General features: G+C 37.0%; 1 protein-coding gene across 11 annotated transcripts in view; it reads left to right on the plus strand.

Moving 5' to 3' along the window:
• DENND1A (DENN domain containing 1A) overlaps nucleotides 1-17,272 on the plus strand; it is a 439,483-nt gene that overhangs the window by 22,550 nt on the left and 399,661 nt on the right. For all 11 annotated transcript variants that reach the window (XM_084899946.1, XM_084899951.1, XM_084899945.1 and 8 more), the window contains exon 2: nucleotides 10,975-11,045. In XM_084899946.1, the coding sequence (XP_084756072.1) occupies nucleotides 11,004-11,045 (42 nt within the window). In that variant the 5' untranslated portion in view covers nucleotides 10,975-11,003. The remainder of the gene's footprint in view (nucleotides 1-10,974; nucleotides 11,046-17,272) is intronic.

Here is a 17,272-nt window from a genome sequence, read left to right on the forward strand (position 1 = left end):
CTTGACTGAGGGACATCTTTCCTGCCCCATCTCCAGTGCACGAATTTTATGCACTGGACCTCTAGTGGGTCTCTTTCATTTCTTTTCTCTTTTTCTAAGGTCTGTGAGCCAAATCTGTCCAACTCTGTGAAAACCACTGCCCTAAAACAAGTGATATGTGAATATCCTTCACTTATTTGTTGGATGTTCAAGACAAAGAACTTTCACAAGTTGAGAACTTGGGAAATTAGCATTTGTATTAATCTAAATCAATATTTTGATACATAAATTAAAAAAAAATATATTTTACTGATTTTTTTACAGAGAGGAAGGGAGAGAGATAGAGAGCTAGAAACATCGATGAGAGAGTAACATCGACCAGCTGCCTCTTGCACACCTACCGGGGATGTGCCCGCAACCACGGTACATGCCCTTGACCGGAATCGAACCCGGGACCTTTCAGTCCGCAGACCAACGCTCTACCACTGAGCCAAACCGGTTTCGGCTGATACATAAATTTTATTAAACTTCATGTTAATTAAAATATGCCTTTGTATTTTGTGAATAAAGGATTTTGCAAAAGAGCTACTGGATGTCAGAACTGGAAAATATCTTAGTGATCTTTACAGATGAGTATATTGGATGTTGGAGAGGGAAGTTTTTAAAGCTTTGCTAGAGCTAGTTCCCAAGTGCTCACATTTCAGACTTCTTAGCCTACTGTTGTCTCTCATTTCTTGCTCAAAGCTGCACAGCCAGTTCATTGTCAGAACCAGGGCAAGCAGAAAGTTTGGACCTTTCTAGGATTCATGCTTCTTATATCTCTTTTTGTTTTACAGTATATATTCTTTCTTTAATGTTGACTTTAAAGGTTACTTGGCGAGTCTATGGATTGTTTTTTTATTCCTCTAGTTCAGTGTTTCCTAAAGTGTGGTACGCGTACCCCCAGGGGTACGGAAAGAGTTTGGTGGGGGTACGCGTTGCACCGGAGTTTGGTGGGGATATGCACTGCACCGTGCCTAGCTGCGCCTAATTCTACGTTCTCATGAATACGAGGTGTACTCAGAGTTACGAAAATTGTAGAAGGGGTACACATATGTCAAAAGTTTGGGAAACACTGCTCTAGTTGATCTGAAAGCTCTGATGAGGTATTCCAAGCTTCGTTTCATTACATTGATAAGTTTTAATAGCTGTAACTAAGTACCACCTTTCAATAAGTCTAGGGCATAGGTAAACTATATATAAAAAAAAAGTAAAGATGCTCTAAATAAAAGTGGGCATTTTATTATTTATTATAGATCCACCATAGCTGCAAATCTTATGGAAAGTTAAATTTGTTTTCTTGTCTGTTAATGAACTTTATATTAAGGACATAGCAGACACTTGAATGGATGTCCATGCCCATTGGTTGATTTTTCTCCTCCTTATAGGTCATATTTTCCTAATTCTTTGCATGCCTGGCAATTTTTATTGACATCCAGACATTGTATATTTTACCTTTCTGGTTATGGGTATTTTTGTATTCTTATAAATATTCTCGGAATTACTCAAAACATTAATCTAAGGCAATTGTAGGCTTATCTCATTTGTTTTCTTTAAAAATTAAAAAAAATTAAGTTGAAGTTAATATTCAATATTATATTACTTTCAGGTGTATACCTAGTGGTTAGGCATTTTGATAACTTGTGAGGTGATCCCCCTGATAAATCTAGACACCATACACAGTTGTTACGGTATTATTGACCATATTTCCTAAGCTGTGTACTTTACATCCCGTGACTATTTGTAACTTCCAATTTGACTTAATTCCTCCACATTTTTACCCAATTCACCTCATTTTTGTCTTCTATCTCTCTAATGATTAGTATGCTTTGTTACCTGATGTCTTAAAAACTATTATTTCATAAAGTTTGTCAGATAAATTACTTTGAAAGAGTTTGATCCCTCTGGGTCTTGCTTTTAAGATTTGTTTGATGTGACTATAGCAGTATTTAATCTCGGGCTAATTATTCCACGTTAACTAGGCTAATAACCTACTGTATACTCTCTCCAATGCAATCGCAAACAAAATACCACCAAGTTATTTTGTGGATATACAGACTGATCCTGAAGTTTATATGAAGAGGCAAAAGACCCAGGATAGCTAGCCAACACATAGGAAAAGATAAAAGAGATCTGACACTAACTGACTTTAAGACTTACTATAAAGCTGCAGGAACCAACACAGGATGGTATTGGTTGAAGAATAGACAAACAAGATAAATGGAACAGAATAGAGAGCCCAGAAATAGAACCACATAAATGTAATCAACTGATCTTTGTGAAAGAGCAAAGACATCACAATGGAGCAAAGATAGTCTTTTCAATAAGTGGTACTGTAACAATTGGACATCTATATGTAAAAAACTGAATCTAGACACAGACATTCCTTAAATCCTTCACAAAAATTAACTCAAAATGGATCATGACCTAAATGTTAAACACAAAACTATATAACCCCTAGAATCGTGGTTGGCAAACTGTAGCTCGTGAGCCACATGTGACTCTTTGGCCCTTTGAGTGTGGCTCTTCCACAAAATACCACAGCCTGGGAGAGTCTCTTTTGAAGAAGTGGCATTAGAAGAAGTTTGAGTTTAAAAAATTTGGCTCTCAAAAGAAATTTCAATCGTTGTGCTGTTGATATTTGGCTTTGTTGACTAATGAGTTTGCCGAACACTGCCCTAGAAGATAACCTGGGGTATGGCAATGACTTTTTAGATACAATACCATAGGTGCAACCCATGAAAGAAATAATGGATAAGCTGGACTTCATTAAAATTAAAAACCAATGCTCTGTCAAAGACAATATCAAGAGAATGAGAGGACAAGCCACACATTGGGAGAAAATATTTACAAAAGACATATTTAGTAAAGGACTGTTATGCAAAATATACAAAGAACTCTTAAAACTCAACAATAAAACAAACAACCTGATTTAAAAATGGGCCAAAGACCTTAATAGGCAACTCATCTAAATGGATATTATAAATGGATAGTATCTTATTTTCTGGATTGCTTTTAATAACAGTATTTGAAAGCTTAAAAGTTTTTGGTCTTTGAAATCAAAGCCTATCATTGGTAAGATGAAGCTATTTTATATATTTGTGCACATTGAAAGAAAATTAATTAGAAGAAATATTTTAATAATGCTACTTGTCCTTTCTCTATAATAGAAGTGTCAACCACATTCATGATCAATAATGACAGATTGAAATACATGTGTGTGATTGGCACCAGCAAGAGCTGTAATCCTCACTTGAGGACACTTTTTTTCTATTGATTTTTAGAATGGAAGGGAAGGAAATAGGGAGAAGAGAGAGAGAGAGAGAGAGAGAGAGAGAGAGAGAGAGAGAGAGAGAGAGAGAGAGAGAGACATTGATGTGAGAGAGACACTTTGAGTGGCTGTCTCCCACACTTGCCCAACAAAGGCCAGGGATGGAACCTGTGACCCTTTTGGTGTGCAGGCCAATGTTCTAACCAATTAGCAACACTGGCCAGAACTATTTTATTTTTTATAATAAATGATAATACCCTCTATGTTGGTTTAGTATCTTTTATTATACAAAAAACCCCCCCACTTTCTCATTTTGATGCTCACATTACCCCAGATTTGGCCAGTGGAAGCCTTTTCAAGTAGGTCTTTTTGACATAACTCCTTTATTCTTTGAGCACTCATTTGCTTTATGGCACAATAACATGTTCCAAGTTAATCTTGTACTTTCTCTGTCCCAGCTCTGGAATCAGCTATTTTTTTTAGGAAGCCCTGGTTCCCTTTAGAGGATAATTGTATTTAGAAACCAAGGTCTGGATACTATATTCATTGCTGTTGGGTGTTGTTGCTGCCAGGTCCTGTTAGTAAACAGAGCCAAGAAAAGTGTGTGTTAACTTCAACTGTGAAAAAGCAGGCCCCCTCCTACTGTCTTGGGTTCCAGTCAGGTACACTGCCCTGCCCCTTCATTCTCCACCCCATGTGGATGGGTGCTCTCCTCTTTGACCTTATTTTCCTAAGATCACAGTGCCTATTCTGTGGTTTGACATGCCCCTGCCCTCCCCACTGCCCTGTGGATGCCCTATTCCCCCAGTTTGGACTCTGATTTTATCATGCTGGACAAGCCTCCACCGATCCCACATGGTCACCCTGCTTACCCCTGCCAGAGCTTCCACACCCCACTCTAGGGTGTCTTTGTACTTGAACACGCTCTTTACCCTCTTGGGCTGTGATATTCATGTCCCTACATGGGCACTCTTCTCATTCCACTTGTGTATCAACATCCCAGGTCTGGCTGCCCTGTGTGTGAATGTCCTTACCCTGCTCGAGTTCTGGCTCCCTGTGCCAGATGGCTTCCCCTGGGTGGATGCCTTTCGCATTCACTTGAATTTCCAGGCCATCCCTCAGCCAGATATACTCTACCCTGCTTGTGTTCTGACATCCCTTATCAGATCACTCATTTGTAGGAACATTTCCTCATCCTGCCCAGGCTCTGCACTCTACACTGGCCATCGCCAATATGGACATCTATCTTGCCCTGCCCAATTTAGAACTACATTTTCAGTAGGAGCAGAGGAAAAGTTAGGAAATGGGAAGCTTTTAAATATTTTTTTAAGGACAAACTTTTTGATAATTAAATAGATATGATCTTTGTAGATGCTATTAATATGGTTGAAGAGTTTAGATTTTACACTGTAGGTCAGCCCGGTAGAGGATTTCTTAAAACTGTATGGAGTACTGCACATTGCTGAGGGGTGTGCAGGCTGTTTTTCTGCTCAGCATGCAGCTAAACTTTTCCCGTGGGCTTTACACATTGTGGCATAAGGATCTTTCCTAGGGATATATGGGAAGGTAAAACTTTGTAACTCCTCTCACAGCAGTTTCTGTGTATCTTTATTAATCTGATCCTGAGAGCATTATTAGAAATGAAAAGCGAAGTGTAAAATCTTGAAACAACTTGTTTGTATAATTACACAACTAAGTTAATCATTTTCTAACAAGTTTCAACAGTGACTGCATTCTTCTATGGAGGTGTTAACTTGTTATGGGTTAGAAAGCACTCTTTGATACAGCATTTTCAGCCTGGAAAAGGGCTTTAATTTCAGAGTCCACTGAAACAAATGGAGACTTGTTGGAAATATTAACACTACCTTTTTGCTTGTTTGTCTAGCTTAAAGGAATCAATGTTTATTAGGTGATGTTTGCTAGCATGTTCTGAAGTATATACAGTTTCTTTTGACTGTGTTGTCAACTTTAAGACAGTTCAATTGGTATGGATTTTGAAATATTATACCTTAGCCCCCTCAGCATATAAGTTTGTAATTAAAGAAACTGTGTGCTGAAGTCAAATCATTACTCTAGTCTATAGAGAATAGGTTGCTATTTTGCTTGAAGAATACTAGCTGATTTGAAGATTTGACTTGCTGTGAAATGAGTCAGGAGTCCGAACACTGGGTGTTTTAGTTTGTAGCTCTAAGTAACACTTAAAGGGGATGAGGGCCTAGCACTATGACATGGTTACCATATGTAGCAAAGATTCATTTTGTGAATAGTGTTACCTTTTTCTCCTAATCTCATAATATGTTGTTATTGAAGAAAAGTAGATCCTAATTGAAAGTTGGTGATCCAGCAGAATGATCAATAATATGATGCTCTAAAAAATAAAAAACAAACCACACCAAACAAACAAACAAAACCCAAACCATTAAGCTTTCCTGCTGCCTGAATATTGTCTAAGCCTTTGTCTGAGTGAGTGTACTTAGTCATTCTGGTGACATGGTCCTGAGCACTGAGCATGGCCCTTCCAGTGAATCACGGAGAATTGTACAGAAGAGAGGTATTGAATAGAAACTCTCTTGGCTTACTTTCAGACTTCATTCTCCCAGAAGTAAGAACTGAGCGGACCTCCCTTCTTTCAAGCACATTGTAGCTGTTTGTGTGTCATTTTCCCATTTAATGGCAGAGGCTATTGCCAGCAATTGTGACTTATTCATACCTTTGACTCCAAAGGAAAACATCTTTAAAGACTAACAATGGTGTGTATTCAGCAAATTACCTCCTGTCAGAGAGAGATGAAAACTACATGTCAGATGTTGGAGAAAAGCTCATTCATCTTTTATTGTGCCTGGTGTGGAAATGGGTTTATAAGGCAGTTAGTGCCCTCAAGGAGCTGCCAGTCGAGTGGGAGGACAGATATTTAGTCAGAGGTACACTGGTGGTTTTCCACCTAGGCTGAACATTGGAATAAGCTGGGAGCTTTAAAAAAACACGGATGCCGGGAGATAGCCTGGCCATCAGGACTTTTAAAAGCTACCCAGGCAGTTGTAATTGTGTCAGGGTTGACTGTGGTAAGAGTGTGGAAGCATAGGGTGCCCTGGGAGTGTAAAGGAGGGGCCTGAGTGAGGGGGATTGAGAAGGCTCCCCAGAGAGGAGGGAACGCATGAAGTGTTCTGGGAAAACTTGGGTCCATATTGGAAAATTGGCTCTGAATATTGCATTCTCAGCATAATTACTTGTACTGAATTAGCGGTGAGTGTTAATAGGACAGAAAATGGATTTTCAGTTTCTTTAGTCAAGTATTAAAAATATTGAGCATCTTGAAGAGTAATGGAACACAGAAGCAGTCTCAGGGTAGTTCTAGAGATTCTCTGGAAATTGTTATATCTTAATTGTTTACAGGCTTAATGAACATATTAAGTAAGAGTTGCTTAGCCATTTGCATTTAGAAGACACACTTTTAAATTTATTTTGATTTGCAGAGAAACAAAATGCTTCCATCTGCACTGGCTTCACTGGCCCTTAAAATAACAAGTATATTTGTTGGTATGTTATATAACTTGTCACAACATTAGTCACCACTTCTTCCATAAAGCAACATGTAAATGATCATGGATGAACATAACTATAACTTATAGTCTAATTTGTTTTTAGTGTTTTAATCAGCTTTTTGCTTTTCTTTTTCTGTTTTAAAAGAGACTGTCATAGTCTTGGCTCCATGTAACAGAACTCTGGCAACTATTTGAACTGAGTAAGAAACTTGATGTAGTCTTGTTATTACTCGCTAGAGTGAGGCAATAACTTTAGATAGCAATAGAAGAGGAATAAGCTTCATTGCTTCTACAATGCCTTTGAAATCTTTTATTGCAAATCTTTTATTGAAATAATTGATTATTGAAGTATACCCTATGTTTATTTTATGTCATTTTTACTAAGTTATTTGGGAGAATAATTCCATTTAACTAGATCAGTAGTTCTGAAACTGTGATCACTAGTCCAGCAGCATAAGAATTACCTGGGTATTCATTAGGCATGCTAATTCTTGAGTCCTACTCCAGAAATTCTGGAGGTGGGGCTGGAAATCTATTTTAGCATGTTAAAACTTGAGGATCACAGGTGTGTATAATCATTCTGCTCATATATTGAAATATTTTAGACCCCAGGAAGGCTAGTTTGTGCTTTCTTTATTCATTCTGAATGTTTATTTGATTCTGGCTATATGCCACTCACTGTTCAAAGAAGCAAACTAGCAGGTATGATGGACAAAGTCCTTGTTTTTCTGCAGTTTGCTTTTAGAGGAGGGTGACTGACAATGAACAAGATTGTGATAGTTATGATGTGCAGAATTAAAATTATGTGGTAGAGAGTGTGTTGAGGAAGGCCTTTCTGAGGAGGTCAAGTATAAGCCAAGTTTTGAATGACAGCAAGGGCCACCTAAATGAAGGTCAATTCAAAGGGCTGTAAGATAGGAATGAGTTTGGTGTGTCTCAGGAGTAGAGAGGAGGCCAGTGTGGCTGGAATGCAGAGAGAAGGGGAAAGAGGTATGAAATGAAGTTGGAGAGATAGGTGAGATAGTCAAAGACCACATCATGTAGGACCTTATGAGGACTTCCCCGCCCCCCTCAATTTCTTTTAAAATTGTAGTAAAATATATATAAGATTTTTAATCTTAACCACTTTTCAGTGTATAGTTCAGTGGTGTTAAATATATTCATATTGTTGTATAACCATCACCACCATCCATTTCTAGAACTAAGACTTTGATTTTGAACAGTATGGAAGCTTTTGAGCAGAGGACTGACATAACCTGACCTTCAGAATAAAAGAATTTCTGGCCTCGAAGTTGAAATCTGACCATACTAGTAGAAGGGCAAAGGAGAAAACAGGGAGATCAGTCAGGAGATTATTGCAACAATAGAGGTGAAGTGATGGTGATCTTTCCAAAATAGTGGGGTTGGGGATGCTTTCTGGATGTATTTTGATGATCAAGTAATCAGAACTTCTTGATTGGTTGATTGTGGCATGGACATAAGTGACATATAAAACCAAGAGGAGTCTAAGGATGACACAAGTTTTTTGGACTGAATAACTGGTGGATTTCAGAAGATGCAAGTTTGAGGAAGAAAAGCACCCTTTGTTAAATTAGAAATGCTTCATAGATATTCAAATGGTGGTGTTGAGTAGCAGTTGGATATGGGATCTGGAGTCAAGGAAGGAAGCAAGATTTAAATAATGCCCTGAGATGGAATGAGATCATCTAAGTAATGAGTATATATAGAAAGAGGTCCAGGACTAAGGCCCAGGGTAGGAGAGCTTGCTTCAGAAGGAGTTAGCAAAAGAGCAGCCAGTAAGGTAAGAAGAGTACTAATAGAGAGTGATATCCTGATAGGCAAGTGAAGAAAGTTTTTCAAGAAGGAGGGTAAATCAATCAACTGAGTCAAATGCTGCCGAAAGGTTGAGTGAGACAAGCACTGAGAACTGACCATGTTAGCAATGTGGAGGTCATTGGTGATCATAACAAGTTGTTTCAATGGTGTGGTTGATGGGTTCAGAGTATGTTAAAGAGAAAGAAGCAGCAGCAGAGACCATGGTATACTTCATTTAGAGACAGCAGGTTTGCACAGTCACCGCAACTTAGTGGCACAGGTTAATGTGTTGGAGCTCCAGTGTTTAAAAAACTTGGTATGTAACATCTTTCCATGCTCATGCTTGAAGTGGGGAAAACGAAAAATGGAAATTTAGGTAAAATATGTACGAAAGCTCTGAAGAACCTTTATGGAGTCATAAGGTACTGCAGAACACATCTTGAAAACCATTATCTTAATCTATAGGAATGAAATTCTGAGATGGAATTTAGCCAGTTACAAACTAAACTTAAGAAAGATTTATTTAGGTTTTAGAAGGAATCTTGTTGGTGTTCTTCAGATGACTTTAGAACATTCCTTTCTTTTATCAAACATTGTTCTTTGAGCTCATTTGAATGAAAAGGATCTTTCATCTGGTATTTTCCACAAGTGTTTGGTGGCCAAAAGATACTGACTTTGTAGGTCTTTCTGAACCCTCTACCAGGGAAAAAAGAGCACAAAAAGTTTCTTTTAAAGGAGCTTAAAACTTACTAAGTTTACCTAGTTTTAAGTAAGATAATCTGATTTAGTGTATAATTTCTAAGTTATATTTGACAATATATATTTAAATTGAATTTTAGAGCAGCCAACTTTTTGTAGCTATAGTTGCTTATTTAAAGCAAAAGCCCAAGTTTCTATTCAGTGAAGAAATGATGATCCTTCACGAGAGAAATAACTAGATTCCTGATTGGCAAAACACATTTTTCTTTCTACTTCTAAGTAACTTTAGGGAGTATTACCATATTTTAGTAGTACTGAATTTAAGATGCTATTATTTACAAATAATAGTGCTATTATTTATAGTTATTGTATGTATTATCAATAAAGAAAAAATGCTGCCATGTAGAATTGTAAGAGGCAATAGATTGTAAGATATGAGAAAATGTGTGCGTGGAGGGGAGTGGGGAAGTTCTTAGAATCAATGAAATAGAATTTGAGTGCCAGGAGGTGTGAATTCTGGTTCTGGCTACATTTCTAAGTAGCTGTGGGACCACCGACAAGTCACTTAGGAACTCTGCGTCAGGTTCCTCACCTATATGGTGTTGATAATGCCTGATGCACCTACCTCCTGGGATTATAATAAGAATGAAAAGTGATAAATGAGATAGTTATTTTGAAAACTGTAATCTATTGGGTAAATCTTAAGTTTTTATTTGATTGAAAGTAAACCTTAGATCTGATTAGGCAACTCAGAAAATTTCTTCTCTAAGCTTTGTTGTCAGGTTTAAAATATAATTCAGTTATAGACATTTGAAAGTATAACATTTTCTTCACTGACTGATTTTCATTCAATCTGGAAATAATATCTTTTTATTGTAGTTTTAGAATCAAAGAGAAAGAGAAAATGCAAAGAAATATAACCCCGATGTTCTCATCCCTCTGAATTAACTGTTAACATTCTGTTAGTGCTGTGATCTTTAAAAAACTTATTATGAAATATTTATGACATAAAAAGGTAAAAGGATATAATGGACATTCATATACTTGCAATTTTTCTACAGGTGAAGCCCCCTATGTGGGAACAGTCTTATATTTAGATTAGGATCCTATCTCATAACAGTCTAGTGAGACAGGATACTGTTTCTCTTGTTTTGGTCTTATAATCTATAAATAAGCAAGTTAACTTCATCCTATGAATATTTTAACCTGGAATATGAAGGAGAAGGCTACTTTCTGCTAATGTTGCTTTGCTTTGAGTTTCCTCAGAATTCTATCTGTGGCTTTGGAGATATAGCTGGGTAAATTGGAGATGTGACACCTGTAAAATTGTAATAATATTTTGTCAACTATTGGCCAGACATTGTACCCAGACAGTGTGTGTGTGTGTGTGTGTGTGTGTGTGTGTGTGTGTGTGTTTAAATTTCACAATAATTTTTCTGGTTAAGTGTTCTCATTTTATAGATTAGGTAGACGTGGCTCAGAGAAGTTGAGTAATTTGTCCAAAGTTCCACAGCCATTAAGTTGTGGAGCTAATGATTTTATCAAGATGTGCTTTATACCTCAGCCCACATGTTCTATAACCATGCTGTCTCCATCCTTGTTAGTAATCATGATTTGTTTCTTTCGTAGGCAAAATCCAGAGACCACATTTGAAGTGTATGTTGAAGTGGCCTATCCTAGGTCAGGTGGCACTCTTTCAGGTATTTGCATGTTTAATTATCATATGGCATGTTTGTTTATTGTATGAGATAGCCATGCATATGGGATATGGGAATATTCTAAACTGTTACTTATCCTTAAATATGTTTAAGTGTCTTTCTTTGTTATTTGTGCCCACATCATCATAAGCATGATGACATTGATTTAATTTAGTAAATTTTATGTTTTTTTGATAAAAGAAAGTTGGAAATTATTTGAAGGAAATACCTCCTGTGGCTTTAGCTTTTGAACTAATTTGGACATGTATTCTTGGATGACAAGGTCTTAGACACCTTGTGCAGGCTGAATATAATACTTCTTGAGCTAAAATTCTTCTTGATTAATGAGAAAAAAATAACCTTATGATCCAGTGTTCTTTTTCTTGGTGCCTGATAGAGTGATGCATTTGCCAAAGATATGTTAGGCAGCATCTCTTGGCCCACATACACTAACAGTTGCATATATTATTTGGTGTTTAGGGAGAGTGAATTTTCTTGGATTAGAAACTTGGAGTAATCAGGATTTCAATAGTAGTTATACCCTTAATTGGCTATACAACCTTGGGCATATATTTTTTTCTATTTCCTTATTTAATTAGATTGTAATAGCTTTTATTGAGTTTGTCTTGTCCTACATGCTTGACATAGTCAGTCCTTACAATTCAGCCCTTAAAGATAGCTGGGTGGCATCTCCATTACAACTATGAGAAAAGGGAATCTCAGAGAGATCAAATAAATGACCAAGGTCATATAGCTACTGTGTGGTTCAAGTCCTAGTCACTTTGCTGCATTGCCTTCATGAGGACAGTGACCATGATATACACAACTCTATGTCATCTGCAGGGCTTTGCATAACATCACCAATGTTTGTTAAAATGAATGAATTTCTCCTAACAGCAAAAGTTAGATTAATTGCGTGCTCCACTTTCTGGTTTATCTAATGAAGGCTGAAAAACATGTTAGAAATATATGGTTGCTGTAGAAGTAGAATATTAACATCCATAAGTTACGCCTCTTAATGCACAAACTATTGGATTGGGAAGGGTTACTCAGTGTGTATGTGAGCAGCATTTTATGGGCTAATGTTACCTAGTAACCATTTGATGATGGCTGTGATTTGACAGATACATTTAAGGACAAACATTTTTCTTATTTCTCTATTTGCTAATGTTTCCTCTTTCAATTGCCCCCCAAAGTAAAATGAAATTTTTTTGGGGGTATATGAACAAAATTTGAAAAGTGAAAATAAGATGGAAGAATGAGCAAAAGAAAAGTGTGTATCTTACCCTTTCATTCCAGACATCTGATTTCTCTTCCCTTCCTACAGATAAGTCTTTTCTTATTTAACTCCTTAGTATAGTTTTAAAACCTTTTTATTTAGAAAATATTTAAAAAGATAAACGTTACATGGATAGCCAAGTGTATATGCCCTTTCCTTAGATTCAGCAAGGATTACTTTCTGGCCATATTTTCTTCATTTTACATGCATATGCATATTATTTTTGCTGAGCTTGAGAAGTTGCAGACATTGTGACCTTTTACCCCTAAATTCTTCAGAATGTATCTCCCAAGAATTAGGACATTTTCTTTCATAACTCTAGTATAGGTATTGAGATAAGAAAATTTAACATTGATATAATGTCAGTTGTTCATATTTAAATTTGATCATTTGTCCCAAAAGTGTCATTTATAGTATTTCCCCCTCTGATCTAGAATCTAATTCAAGATCATGCACTGTATTTAATTTCACATCTACTTAGTTTCAGCATATAATAATTTTATGGCTTTTCTTTACCTTTTATGACATATTTTTTAAGGAGTTAGCTTGTTTTTTTAATAAGTCCATAGGTTGGATTTGATTGTATGCCAATGATTAGATTCAGATTATGGATTTTAGGCAAGAATATTTAGACCATGATATTGTGTATCATATCAGTAGGCACATGGTGTCAGTCCCATTATTTGTGGAAAAATACACAAAACTTTCATATAAAATTTCACAAATAATTATAAAGTGAGTACCCATGTTACTGCTGTCCAGGTTAACACTTATAATGTTGCTTGGTTCTAAGGAAATTCTGTTCCTGGCAAGAGCGATCCTTGCCCTGGCCCTATGCCTTAGAGGGCCCTGCTTTGTCCCTCTTCCATGGTGCAAGGAGTCTGTGGGGCCAATGGGATATGCCCACTTGGAGCCTGAACCCTTCCATTCTAGACCTTTGAGTACCTAAAACCTCAGAATTTTGTGCCCAAATCGCCTAGAGGCTGCATGAGTCTCTTCCTGAGGTCTGTCTTTCTGAGGGTAGACTGAGCTGCCAGGTGTATATACTCCTAGGCCCAAGTGATGGCTTAAGAGTTTCCATTTGTGGGGAGTAGTGTATGGGATGGAACTTGGACTTGTGAATGAAGGTGACTGGGTGCTGTGTGCGAGGTTGTTGGCAATATGGGATAGAGAAGAGGGCTATGGGCAGTGGGCCGGTGGCCAGTCTTTCCTGAACCATCAGGTTTTCACTTGAACTTTAAGGAATCCAAAAATTCTCAGTATGAATTTAGTCTTCTAGGCAGATAAAGGCATATTTGTTGTGATAGGAAGATAGAACATATATATTTTTTTGTTAATCCTCACCCAAGGATATTTTTTCCATTAATTTCTTTTTAGAGAGAGTGGAAGGGAGGTGGAAAGACAGAGAGAACCATCGATGTGAAATAGACACATTGATTGGTTGTCTCTTGCAAGCACTTCTACTAGGGCTGGAGATAGAGGCTACAACGGAGGTGAGGTATGAACCCTTGACCGAAATCCAACCTGAGACCCTTCAGTCTGAGAGGGGATGCTCTAACTGGCCAGGGCACTGTGATTATTTTATGTGTGAATATGGTGGCCCTAAACATACTGCCATAGGATAGAAATCCTAGTAGATGATTGGATCATGCTAAACTGTGTTTTTTTTTTTTTGTTTTTTTTTTGAATTGATTGTGTTCATACTACACCCCTTCAGCATTTGGTATCAGTCCTTGGTACAATTAGACCTTTTTTTTGCCAAACTGGTGGTTGTATAGTAGTATATCCTTGTTTTTATTTGCATTTTCTTGATGATTGATGGGCTTGAGCACTTTTCATATGCTTATTGGCATCTTATTCAGCTTATTTTTATTTTTATTTATTTATTTATTTAAATATATTTTATTGATTTTGTACAAAGAGGAAGGGAGAGAGATAGAGAGTTAGAAACATCGATGAGAGAGAGAGTCATCGATCAGCTGTCTCTTGCACACCCCCTACTGGGGATGTGCCCGCAACCAAGGTACATGCCCTTGACCGGAATTGAACCCGGGACCTTTCAGTCCCCAAGCTTACGCTCTATCCATTGAGCCAAACTGGTTTCAGCCAGCTTCTTTTTAAAAGTGCCTGTTCAAGTCTCTTGCTTTTTTTAAAAAATTGAGTTTTCTACCTTTTTCTTATTGATTTATAAGAAATTACAGTATATATTATGGATATTAATTATCTGCTTGTATGTGTTACAAATATCTTCTTCCACTCTATGGTTTGTCTATCACTCCCTTTATGGTATCTTTGATAAAAACTTAATGATTTTAATATAGTGCAATCTATATATATAAAAGCCTAAGCGATCTTTATGACCAGACAACTGGCCAGTAGCTATGATGCACACTGACCACCAGGGGACAGATGCTCAATGCAGGAGCTGCCCCAGGTGGTTAGTGTGCTCCCACAGCCAATCTCCTGTGGTCCAATTTCCCCCTCACCCTGTCCCCCGGCTGGCCAACTTCCCACAGTCCCTCCTCTTCCCTCTCCCCACAGACCCTCCAACCCCCCCAACCCCCGCCAGCTGGCTGATAGGCCCTGATTGCAGGCCAGGCCGAGGGACCCCACCCATGCACAAATTTGTGTACCGGGCCTTTTGTTTATTAATATTTTCCTACCCTACAGATATGAAGATATTGTCCTATAAGAAATGTATAGTTTTGCTATTTGCATTTAGGTCTTTATCAAGGACTTTAGTTTTCTATTAGATGATAAATATTCCAAAAAGTTAAACTCTAAATTTGATTCCTTATTTATGACTTTTTAAAATTGGAAAGCTAAATAAAGCTGAATTACTAAGATATGCTACTCTACTTAAATCATATTTTTATAAAATGATCACATACTTCTGAATTGTACCTAAAATATTACCTCTCAATAAAAAGATGACACATGAGAAAGGCCAATGAGAAATATTACTAGAATTTAAAGACTTTTTCCCCCCTCACCAATAACTTTTAATGTTTGTAATACTGAAGTAAACTCTCATGTGTTCTGTGCTATGGAGGGCAGGCATTCCATGAAATCCATGGGAAGGACATGTGATCTGTTACTTTTGCTTAGACATTGCACCAAGATCTATGATACTGAATGGGATATCTTCTGAACACTGTGAAAGTCAAGTTTAGGTACACAAGTAGAACTTATGGTGCTGCTTAGTTTCTTTGGGACTTTGTAAGATTTCCAAGTTGCTATTACTAGTGAACAAGCTGTCACTTAATAGTTGATTTTAGGAAATCTTTTACCTACTTCTACAACCTTCTTCTTTGTTTTTAATAAAACTCATCATACGTACTTTTACCTGCTATTATTCAATGCGTTATTTTTGCCATTTTGAATGATTGTAAAGAAATCTGCTTTAAAATTAGTCTTTGTTTCTTGGACTTGCATCTCTGATCTCTGCCAAATTTAGGTATAAACCTTACCCTATACAATACTAGTGTCTGGGCATAATCTTCTCTTTGAAGTTTGTTTGCATCCCCCGGAGGGATTAATTCCCTGCTGTGAGAAGGTGGGTTAGAAAGCACTGAAACTACTTTATGGGTCTTTAATTGGGGGATTTAGTATACATTTTGTTCTATAAACTTCTGTGGGAGTTTCATTCTTACAATTTTTCTTATACTGTGGTATGTTGTATTCTCATTGTAAATAACAAATAGAAAAATTTTCTCAAGCTATTTGAATATACGTATCTGGGTGGTGGTGTTTTTTTTTTTTTCTATTACCTTTAAATTTTTAGTAGTTTGTTTTCTAATTAGATTTTGAGTATGTATAAACTTTAAAAATTTTAGAAAATTATTAAGAGAAAATATCACAGTAATAACTACTATTAATATTTGGTTGCATTTACCTCGTTATAGTCTTTTATGCGTGTATGTAAATAAAATATATAAACTTCCCCCCCAAAGCCCTGCTATATGTATGTGTTTTTCTTGCTCCTTCCCCAGGTTAATTATTATTTTCCCTAAAATTATTAATATAGCTTTGTAAAAGCCATTTCAGTTGCTATAAATTTTACAGCATGTTTATGAGCTGTATTTACTTATAATTGGATCTTTAGAGTGTATCCACAATTCTCCTGTTGTAGACAAGCCAATGAACATCTTTGTGTATGATGCTCGCTATTTAGGTATGTGATTTTAATGCTTTCAAAAGAAGTTGGATCATTTTGAGTAGATCTTTGTTCTTAATTTTTTATTTTTTTTTGCCATATCCTATTTTGTATACTCTAATTTGTGTATTTGTTCAAGAGCCCATCTTTACATAGGGATCCCAGAAAACCAATAAAACCATCTCAGGTTGTGAAATTTCCCAAAGCTGAGTTCAGTAGTCTGACTGAAGGTCTCAGAAGAGGGTGCTCTTGCAAGAGGGATGAACCTGCCCAGTTCCATGATCAGATGGTACTGGCCATGGTGAAACTCAGTGCATTTCAAACACAACTATCTCATTACAGCTGGCATCTCTGAGCCTGCTGTGGGCACTGTTTTTGGCCAGCGCTTAGCACTGGAAGAGTGGCAGCATCAGGTTCTTAAGGCTGTTTGGCAAACCAGCTTCCTCTGTGTCAGCTCCCATCCCAGTATTTTTAATGCACTAGTCCAATGGCCACTTGATAAAAAGTGCATAGTCAAGTTGAGAAACTGTTGTGAGACTCCCTGAGAGGACTGCTCTTGACACGGTGCTGTGGTTAGCTCAGATTTTCAGCTAGCATGGTGTTAAGCAGTAATCTTAAAACTAAACAAAACACTTGGCTTTAAAAATCTCAAATATCTGTTCACATTTCTGTATTGGCAGTATCATGAAGATAACTGAGTTTTGGCCAACTTATGATATTGAGAGCCAGATTTATTATTCTGAACCTTAGCTTTCACTTTACAGGACTAATTCTAGGAGCTTTGCCTGAATCTGT

This window comes from Pipistrellus hanaki, assembly GCF_964339955.1.
Source record: "Pipistrellus hanaki genome assembly, chromosome: 11".
Taxonomy (NCBI): Eukaryota; Metazoa; Chordata; class Mammalia; order Chiroptera; family Vespertilionidae; genus Pipistrellus; species Pipistrellus hanaki.